The sequence below is a fragment of the Petaurus breviceps genome, unplaced genomic scaffold, assembly GCF_028583685.1.
Source record: "Petaurus breviceps papuanus isolate PSGF00001 unplaced genomic scaffold, PetGlider_PUasm1.0 689, whole genome shotgun sequence".
Lineage (NCBI taxonomy): Eukaryota > Metazoa > Chordata > Mammalia > Diprotodontia > Petauridae > Petaurus > Petaurus breviceps.
This window is the reverse complement of record NW_027186458.1, coordinates 8510139-8520645: the sequence shown is the minus strand read 5'-3', so window position 1 is coordinate 8520645 and position 10507 is coordinate 8510139. Positions and strand designations below refer to the sequence as shown.

Here is a 10507-nt window from a genome sequence, read left to right as displayed (position 1 = left end):
GGGTGGCCGAGCGCCTACTGTGTGTGCAGCTCTGGGCAAGGGGTGGCTGAGTTCCTACTGTGTGCGCAGCTCTAGGCAAGGAGTGGCCGAGCTCCTACTATGTGTACATCTCGGGCAAGAGGGTGGCTGAGCTCCTACTGTGCACAGCTCTGGGCAAGGGGGTGGCTGAGCTCCTACTGTGTGCGCAGCTCTAGGCAAGGGGTGGCCGAGCTCCTACTATGTGTACATCTAGGGCAAGAGGGTGGCTGAGCGCCTACTGTGTGTGCAGCTCTGGGCAAGGGGGTGGCCGAGCTTCTACTATGTGCGCAGCTCTGGGCAAGGGGTGGCCGAGCTCCTACTGCGTGCGCAGCTCTGGGCAAGGGGTATGGTGGGGAGTGGAGGGGCAGGTGGGAGCCAGTGGCCCCTGACTGTGCATGGGCCCCCTACATGTTGTGGTCATGGGCAGGAAGGAGCCCACAGAATCTTTCCCAAGGGCGCTCTGCCGGCCTCCTCCCCCCTTTGCTCCTGAGGGCTGCTGTGTGAGGTGCGCCATACTGCCTATCTGTCGAGGGAGCTCCCAGCTCCCTGCTCACTCTTGTCTGTCCTTGCTGCCCTCCTGCTCCTGGCACGGGGGACGCCATTCCTTCGGGCCTCTTCCCATGCTTGTCCTTCCTCTCTTCCTCCTGCTCTCGCTTCCTCCCTTCTTCGGTCGTGCTGCCCTGGGAGTGCCCTGCTTCCCACCTTCTCAGGATGGGGCCCACCTTGATGCTGTAGGTGTGTGTTCCAGGCCTCTAGCAGAGCCCAGCTGGAGGACAGACCCCGGAGGCCTGGGCTGGCCCCCACTCTTGGGCTGGCTCATGCTGGGGCAGGGCCAGGGCTGCTTCTTGTAATCTTTCAGTGGTCTCCTCGGGAGCCCGCTCTGATTCTAGCTCTGATTCCTCCTTGTGGGAGATGTTCAGCTCTCTCCTGCTTCCTTCCTGGCTCCTTGGTTCTTGGTCCCTTTGGGGGTGAAGCGTATCACCTGCCCAGCTTCCTGTGGTGGCCGTCCACATCACTATTCTAGACTTGGGGGGGGAACCATATCTTCCCTTGCCCATTGAGAAGGGAAGAGCATCAAGGTTGGTTAGGGATCTGTGTGGCCTGTGGGGCATCTCCTAAGGGCACGACCCTCTTTTTCTGAGCATGGTCAGTTAGACCTTGGCAGACTCTGCAGGCTGACCGAAGTCTCCAAGTGACAGGCAGCCTTAGGGTCCCCCCCCCCCCGCCAGGGTTCTGCTTCATGGCCTAGGAGGTGACTCCGTGGCCCAGGGGGGGTTTGTCACTCCCCTTCTCTGTCGCTCCTCAGACAAGGAGCTGTAGCAATGGCCCGAGGGGGCTGGGATTCTTTGCTTCACAGTGAGTAGCTTCAAGAGGGAGGGATGCAGGTAGCATTGGTGTCATGATAAGTCCACCGTGGTGATCGCAGCCGAGGCGGGAGGCAAAGGCCTCCTAGATGCTCACTGTCCCTTCCTCTCTTCTGTCGCAGGGGAGAGTACAGGGTGGTGTACCTCACCCCAGAATTCTGCATGGCGAACTTGGACCTGCTGACAAGGCTCAGTGTTGACCCGGGTAAGTGGGGAGGTGGCGCCTCTGCTGGGGGGCATTTGTGGTTCAGAATGCCTCTGGGGGCCATGGAAGGTGGGCCTGTCCATTGGGGAGTCCAGATGGCAGCTGTGGTCAGGTAAGAGTTCTCAGGTAAACCTCACAATGAAAACCAGAGGCTGAAAGAGCTGCCTCGTTTCTGAAAAGTGGATTTCCTTGCATGGATAAAGTTGTTTGGAAGCTAATGTCTCGGGAGGCTCTTTTCGGGCCTGCAGCTTTTTCTCTTTTTCCCCTTTTTGGGTATTTTGGATCAAGTTTCCAATAAACCTTCTTGGTCAAGGCTCTCTCGTGTTGGTTTCCACACTTGAGCATGCTGATGAAAGGCAGGCAGCTGAACCGCCATATTTTCCAGACTTTATAAAAGTTCTGTGATGGTGAGGTCTTAGACCAGGATGGGGCAGGGTCCTTAGGTGCTGGCTGGTTCAGTCTACTCATTTTACAGAGGAGAAGACTGAGGTCCAAGTTGGCTCAGAGTCAGAGCAGAGACACAGCGCTGTCCCACATTTCCAGGTGCAGCTCCCTGCTACTTTTTCATCCTGCCATCACCAGCCAGAGGAATTCTAGATGCTGAGAGGTCTGCCCAGCAGGACATGTGGTTCTGTGGGGCTGGTGGGCTTTGCTGCGCTTGCAGGAGGCCCGTTCTTACTCTCATCTCATAGAAGACATTGAGGGACATTGGCTACCCTGCTTCTGCCAGGGGCCCGACACCCTTGACTCTTCCCCCATTTGCTGCTCCTGGGTAGTTGAGGTTTCTCTGGCTGTCACTCACCTCCTCACTTCAGTGGTTCAGAGCCTCACCAGACCTGTGATTTCATCTTCTGTGTTTTAAGTGATTGCTTTATGCACATGGCTAATAAGAGACCCTGGTGTTTGTGCGCTGGCCGAGTTTGTCAAATGCTTTCACTAAGTGTAGCCTCGGAGAATTATTTTGCTGTAAGAGTGAATGCATGCAGAATGTTCCATGGGCATTGTTCTGACGTTTTTCATTAATTTATAATTTTCATAGTATATTAAATTATCGAAGTTTCCCCAAGTGTTTGTAGCAGAAATAACAAAGGAAAAAAATGTATAGAAACGTGTTAAGGTTGAGCCTACCAAAAATCTGCCTTCGGGTTTGGGTGTATGAACACTTAGGACATCTAAAGGTCTGATGAAGCATTCTGTATGTGTTCGTGATGGCCTGAGGGTCGGCGTACAAGGCAGTCTGTGCCCCTGAGGGGGTTTTGTCCTCATGGGCAGAGGCAGAATGGGAAAGGTCCTGGGCAGGAGGTCCTCGGGCAAGTTCCCAGCGTCCTCCGGCAGGGGCTGGCTAGGTAAACACTTGTTAAGGGGGCTCTTGTCTGGGTCCTGGGAGCCTCTGAGGTTGAGGTCTGCTTTTTAGAGGGCAGCGTTGAGGCCCCAGAGGCACAGTGAGGCCATGATGTTACCACCCAAGAGATATGGAAGACCTGAGGTATTAGAGATGGCATCCATCAGACAGGAACTATTGGTGAAGCACTTGTGTGCCCGGCACTGTCCTCAGCACCCAGGCTACAGAAAGAGGCAAAAGACAGCTCTGCCCTCAAAGAGTTTCCAGTCCAGCAAGGGAGGGCTGCTGCCCTGCTCAGGAGAACTGCAGCTGCCTTCCTGGGGTCAGGATGGCGGTCTGGCCATCCTTGGGTCTTCAGCTCTGGGGAGACGGTGGGTGGCGTGTTTGGGGAAAGAGCGAGAGGCTTCCACGTTTGGCTGTGGGCCTGCTTTGCTCATTGAAGCATAAAGCGACAATTATTCCCACTTCAGTGAGAAAATGATTCTGAAGAATCCTCCTTCCAGATCAGGAAGAGGTCCGAGGGGCCATTTATTCCGACCCCTGCATTCACAGGGGAAGAAGCTGAGGCCCAAAGAGGCTCAGTCAGAGGTGGGGCTTGGGCGAGGGTCCTCAGACTCCAGATCTAGTGCTATTCTCGTTGCCAGTTTTCACTGGGCAGTTTCATGCCAGTGAAAACGAGGCCTCTGTTCCAAGTTATCTGACGCCTCTGTGGGGTGAAGCGCAGTAGAGGCTTCGCCCTGCCTGCGCAGCAGGCGCTCTCCAGCTGGGGTCTGTCCCCGGGACGTGTGTCCCTGCAGGGAAGCTTCCTGTTGGTCTCTCAGACCTGCCCGGTGCCCCTGGAGGTGGATCCCTTTGGGCTGTGGTGGCGCACAGGGAGCGATGCCTGCTCTGTGTTATCCAGTCCAAACGCCAGCAGCATTGCCATCGAGCTGGAATGTAGGGCAGAGCAGGGAGCTGGAGGATTCCAGGAGCACGAAGGGATGGGAGCTGCGTCCTGGAGGAAGGAAGGGGGGCCTCCAGTCCAGTTTACTTTGGCGCCTCCTTGTTTTCCTCTCCTCTGCAGTAGTGATTTAGCCTTATCTGAAGTGACTTAGGCTCGAACGGTCTCTTTATTCTGACTGTAACATTTGGCCGCTGAGATGCTGCTTCCGCTTCTCGTCTGAACGGCTGAGCGAGTGTTGGGCTGGCCTGCTGCATGCCGAGCTTCCCTGACTGGGGAGTTTCTCCTTCTCCCCAGGGATTACCTTGATTGCTGTGGATGAGGCCCACTGTGTGTCAGAGTGGGGGCATGACTTCAGAAATTCATTTCGAAGCTTGGGTTCCTTGAAGACCACCCTGCCAACGGTAAGCCTCTCTGCCTCTCAGATGGGGATGGAAGAGAGGGCCATCCTGCCAAAGAACAAGTCTGGAAGGGTGGGCCTGGGGCAGGGCAGGATGGTTGGCAGGGGACTGACTTTTCTCTTTCCCTTCATACTGTCTCAGGAATCGTTGGCTTTGGTCACTGGGGAGTTTGGCTATGAGCCAGATGCTGGCTGAACAGGCAGGCATACTGTGGATTTTAACTTAATCACAAGGTGGAAGCCAATTATTGGCCCACCATCAGCTACCACTCACAAGACAAGCAAATTGTGGGGGGACAGTGGACTCAGTTGTCATGAAAGGCAGGTGGGAAATAGGTCTTGAGTTGTGCTCTGGGCAGAACAGTGTTAATTATCTCTTAAGGGTCATCTTGAATGACCTCTCTGCTGCCTCTGACATGATGGCTCCTGCTGTCCTCTGGGTTGTCATGGTCCTTCTGTCTCCCTTTTGCTCCTGTCTGTCTGCTCATCATGTGGGTGGACCCCAGGGCTCTGTCCTGGCTCCCACCTCCTCTTCTCTCTTTTCACTTTCTTTTTGGGTGGTCCCTGCTCCACATTTCTAGCCCTGGCCTTCTTCCTGTGCTTGTTGCGGGGTGGGCAGATGGCTGGATCTGGGTCCTGTCTGTATTTCCCTTTAGGTGCCTATGCTGGCACTGACGGCAACAGCGAGCCCCTCCATCCGAGAGGACATTGTGCGCTGCCTCAACCTGCGGAACCCTCAGGTCACCTGCACCAGCTTTGACCGGCCCAATCTCTACCTGGATGTTGGGCGGAAGACTGGCAATATCCTTCAGGATCTGGACAGGTTTCTTGTGAGAAAGCCAGAGTGAGTAGCCATTGGCTTGTTGGGTCACGCAGCCATGCTGGGAGACAAGCTCTTGGTGCCTGCCCAGCCCCTCTGCAGAGCTGTCCCTGGTAAGGGGGGTGGCGCATAAAACCGCTTGTCAGCACTTCCTTTGGGGTGCTGTGGAGCCACGTGCCTGGTCATGCCCTGACAAGAGCGGGCGCCTGCCAGCTCCACTCTATGGTCCTTCCTGGCCAGGACACCTACTCAGGCATCAGATTGGATTTTGTTGGTTGGCGTTGGTGTTCTGACTTCCTCTTACAGATTCCCATAAATGTTTTCACTTTTCCATGTACTCTTGGCATTTCTTATTTCTCAAAGTGCAGTGATGTTCCATTATATTCACTTACTGTAGATTGTTTAGCCATTCTTCAGTCAGGGGTCATCTGCCATGTTTCCAGTCCTTTCCTACAACAAAAAGTGCTGCTACAAAGATGTTGTGGATATGGGGGCTTCCTTTTTTATCATTGATCCCTATGGAGTTTATGTCAAAGTCTAGCAAAATTTTACTTACTTTTGTAGCTTCGATCCAAATCACTTTGCAGAATAGCCGGACCCTCACAATTACACCAACAATGTATCAGTGTGCCTGTCTCCACAGACTCTTCTCATCTTTTGTGTTAGCTTGCTTTCTGTTCAGCTGTTCATTCTCACAGTTACCTGGTTTCTGGTTCTTTCTGTGTTAGGATCACAGCCAAGTGGGATTATTAAGTAATTGCCATGATGGCACGGTAAAATGTTAAGGCCAGTGTTTCCTTGGTGCCCTTGTCCAAGCGAGGGTGGCCTCTGCCCTGGGCTCTTCTGTGCTGCACTAGCCATGGTGGAGGCACATGATGCCAGTTTCTAACTTGCCTTCTATATATATTAGGTTCTGCATTGCCAGTTTCTGTCTTAAGACCCATACCTTCAACCCAAATCACTCTGGCCCTCATTGATTGGCCACCATCAGGTCCCAGGCCAAGCCCCACTTGGTCATTACTTGGGCCCTGATTGACTCAGAGTGAATGTAGCTAGCGGTTGTTTCTGTTTTGACCAGGAACCCTGAGGTTCTTCCCCTCCCAGACTGACTGTTTTTTGACTAGGTAAAAGCATTCTCGGCCTCATTTCTTACCCAGCCCTAATCACTGAATGGAAGGCCAGAGAACCAACCACTGACTGATTTGTTCAGTAGAGCCTTCTTCGTGGAGCACGGAGTTAGGGCCGGAGGGAGCACAGAAGTTTGCACTGGGTCCTAGAGGTCAGACAGGAGTGAGCGGCCCTGGCCCAGGCAGCAGTGGCTCGGGCCTTCACATCCGGCGCTTCTCCCTCTCCTAGCCCTCTGTGTCCTCTGGGCTCTCCTGCTTCTCTGGTTGTCTGCCCTTTGCACCTTCCCTGCTCATCGGCCTAAGTGGGAGCAGGTGGGAGAACCCCGAGCAGGCACTTCTGTGACTTGGGTTAGCTTTGGTTTATGGTTGAACAAGAATAGAGGCTGTCATTTCATTTCCTTAGTTAAAGTGAAAGTTATTTTGGGTGTGAATGGAAGTCCTTTGGTCTCCATTGCCAAGGAGTGACTTCACTGTATGTATCTGCTGTGGCTTCTTTTTCAGTTTTAGTCCATATGTCCTGGGGGGGGGGGGGGTGTCCCTGTGTCTGTCCATGTGTCCTCTATTTGTGTATTTTTTTCTCTCTTTATTTCAGCTCATCCTGGGAATTTGAGGGCCCCACTATCATCTATTGCCCTACTAGAAAGATCTCTGAACAAGTGACTGCAGCACTCCGGAAGCTGAACTTGTCCTGTGGGACGTACCATGCGGGAATGGGGATTAAGTTGAGGAGAGAGATCCACCACCAGTTCATGCGCGATGAAATCCAGGTGCGTGGGCCGGATCTCACTCCCCTGGAAGCATGTAGCATGCAGGGCGCTGGGCCACTCCTTCCCCATCACTTCTAGTTACAGTTAGAATGAGGCTTTCTATTGATTCCGATGTGGGTTAGCTAGGAAGTCGTCCTCGGTGAGAAGCCTGGGAATTGGTCTGGCCTGTTCTTGGACTGGCCGTGGTCTCCAGTCCATCTGCTCTTCCCTGTTGCCTTTCTGTCTGGAGCGTTTAGGAGAAGGAGTGAGAGGCAAGTGCCCTCTTGCAACATCGTGCCCTTCCTTGTCTGAGGAGGCTTGCGCACTGTGCTGTCCCCCCATCTGCTTGGAGTTTAGCCCTCCACACTGGCTCCTATCATGCGTGCCTCTGTCTGTCCCAGGCCTGACAGGGGCCTAAACCATTCTGAGGAGGATGTCTTGGGCCAAGGTTTTAGAATGTGCTGGTCTGAGTGTCAGGGTTTCCTTCCTAGGTTCTTCTGTGGCCGTCCTTCCTGTCCATCTCCTCAGGGGGCGGCCGAGAGTCCCTGGCAGGAGGAGCCTCAGCTCCCGCAGCGTCCTTCAGCCTGACCACCTTCAGCCCCTGCCTTCCCTTCTTTGACTTAGATTTTTAGAAAAACTCTCAGTTCCTCCTTGTGCTTCATCTCGTCTCCCAGGTTCAGGCTCTGGCCTTGGGCCTCTTGCTTGGGGCTTAGCAGATACAAGTTTCTTGGTCTTAAATTCTGAATTTGGGGTCTGGTTTGGTCTTTGATCGATGTTAACCCTTTCTTCATTCCTGGAATTCCTGCCTTGGCACCCCTAGTCTCATTGGCCAGCCCCTCCTGGGACCCAGAATTTCAGGGTCCATCTTTTTATTTATTTTTTCTTATAAATAGCATTTGATTTTTCCCAATTACATGTAAAATCAATTTGACACTTTTTTTTAAATAAAATTTTGAGTTCCACATTTTCTCCACTCACCCCTCCTCTTTCCCAAAGATGGTAAGGATTCTGACATGTCATATACGTGCAGTCGTGTAAATATATTTCCATATTAGACGTGTTGTATGAGAAGAAACAGCAAAAGGAAAAAAACTACAAAGAAATAAAGAAAAGGAAAATTGTATTCTTTGATCTGCCTTCAGACTCTCTCAGTTCTTTGGATGAGGACGGCATTTTCCATCGTGAGTCCTTTGGAGTTGTCTTGGATCCTTGCGTTACTGAGAAGAGCCGAATCTGTCGAAGTCAGTCGTCACCCAGTGTGGCAGTTACTGTGTCCTGTGTCCTTCTGGTTCTGCTCCCCTCACTCAGCGTCAGTTCAAGACCTCGGTCTCTCCAGGTTTTTCTGGAGTCCGCCTGCTCCTCATTCTTCTAGCCCAATAGCATTCTGTTACATTCACATGCCACCACTTGTTCAGCCGTTCCCGCACTGAGGGGCATCCCCTCCATTTCCAGCTCTGTGCCAGTGGCCATCTTCTTTCCAGCTGCCTGGTGTGAACTGCCGTGCCTCCTGGAGAGACTGTGTCCTCCTAGCCAGGGCTGGTCAGGGTGGTCAGCCTGGCTGTTGTTTCTGTGTGGCTGTGCCTGGCCCACAGCAGCTCCTGGCTATGCTGTCTGGCTCTTGCTCACCTCTCCGAGGGGAGCCCTGAGCCCTCTTGTCAGCACGGGAGTGACGGTCTTATGTTCTCTCTGAGCTTCGCCGGGAAGTGTCTCTCAAACCCGACTAGCGTCACTTAGAGGTCCTGCCTCCGACAGAGACCGCGCCAAGCCTGGGTTGCACGGGCGAGAGCCACACGTGAGCCTTGGCTTGGCGGATGGTGTGCGTGATGTGCGGCAGCGCTGGCCAAGGCTCCTTGTCTTCCTCTTCCTACATTGGTTTGTGTAGCTGCACAGTGCCCGTCCTCAGGGAAGGCCACTTGGAGCAGGACTTCACAGCTCCTGGCCCAGCTTGCACAGCTCCACCTCACTACCACCAGGGTAGTGACCACCATGTGCTGGGGATCTTAGGTAGAATGTCTGGTGTCTCCAGCCCTCAGCTTCCTCCTTAGTTAAGGGAAGTTTGGGCTGTCCGCCGTCTCAAGTGCCTCTTGGTGCTCAGAGATACCGTGGCATGGTGTTGAGATTCTGGTGTCTGGGCCCAAATACTAGCTCGTTTCTTCTGGACTGGCCTACAGATGATTCCTGCCTCTGTGACGGCCTCCTTGTGTGTGGGGCCTTGGGCTCCTGTGGTTCCTCTAGGAGTCAAGGCTGGGCCTTTTTGGAGGTGCTGCCTCCCTGATGGTTTCTTGCTCCAAGGATTTGTCATTTCAGAAGGAGCTACTCTTCTTCATCCTCTATTGTAGATTGCCACCCATCTGAAACAAAGAAGGGATTTGGGAGCTGCTGGGATAGAAGAATTCGTCCAGGGCAGCCACCTGGAGAGGAAACCCCGCAGGTCCTCCTTGGACAGCAGGTGTCCAGCCGTCCCCAGATCTCTGGGTGAAGCCTTTCTGGGTCTCAGGAACAAGTGACAGCAGAATTGGCTCCTGGGGGCAGGGGCTGACTGTGGAGTCCTGTGGGTCCCTCATAGTTTGGGCAGAGGATTCTTCTCCCTGTCTATGTAGCTGCCTGGTCCTGTGGGGCTGGCAGAGCTCTGAATGAAGTCCTTTTGGGCCATGGTGACTTTGGTTCTTTGACAAGGGATAGTCAGCCTCCCGCTGCCTCCTCTAGAACTCCCCACTCAGAGCTGTTGGCCTTGTCTTTGTCTTTTGGGCTCCAGCACTCTAACAAAGCTGCCGAGGAGACTGAGGCATCCAGTCTAGTTGCAGAAAGACTGCATTGATTCATCTTTTAATGATGCGGCTTGACTTAGTTGTTTCTGTCAGTCTTTGATCCATGGCTCTACTTGGTTTAAAGTCATTTCTTCTGTTGTTGCTGCTGTTAGCGCCTCTGCATTTGGTGTGCGTTACCGACCCTGAAACGTGACAGCCATCGGGGCCCCACATTCTGCTTACGGTTTTGCGCGTTGAAGTGAGAGCTACAATAGTGTCTGAGGATGAATTATAGAAAGGCTTCATTGGACACTGCATGCCAGGCTCTGGGGATCCAAAGAGAAAAGGCAGGCGGCCTCTGCTCTCAGGGAGCTCGCCTTCCGTGGGTCCCGGGTCCTTGGATAGGGGTGCTGGCCAGGGCTGTTTGATGTGAATTGCATTCTTTGCTGAAGATGGTGTCCCAAGGACGCAGCCCTTAGATGTTCATGTAAAATGCATTTGGTTTAAGAAAAAGGAAAACTCTGGCGGCTCGGTGGCGCAGTAAGTAAAGTGCCAGCCCCGGAGGCAGGAGGACCAGAGTTGAGTTCTGGCCTCGGACACTTAATAGCCACACACAAAAACAAAACCTAGCTGTGTGACCTTGGGCAAGTTACTTAACCCCAGTTGCCCTCCAAAAAAAAAAAGCAAAAGGTAAACTAGAAATAACCCAAAGCCACATGTGCACCCTCTCGTGGCCCTCTCCAGCATTTATCCCCCATTTGTGCACCCTCTCGTGGCCCTCTCCAGCATTTATCCCCC

General features: G+C 53.3%; 1 protein-coding gene across 7 annotated transcripts in view; it reads left to right on the top strand.

Annotated features, from left to right (window-relative positions):
• Positions 1-10507, top strand: part of WRN (WRN RecQ like helicase) — an 83479-nt gene that overhangs the window by 38193 nt on the left and 34779 nt on the right. For all 7 annotated transcript variants that reach the window (XM_069104936.1, XM_069104932.1, XM_069104933.1 and 4 more), the window contains exons 16-19: positions 1505-1587; positions 4167-4273; positions 4926-5113; positions 6809-6983. In XM_069104936.1, coding sequence (XP_068961037.1) covers positions 1505-1587; positions 4167-4273; positions 4926-5113; positions 6809-6983 — 553 coding nt within the window. The remainder of the gene's footprint in view (positions 1-1504; positions 1588-4166; positions 4274-4925; positions 5114-6808; positions 6984-10507) is intronic.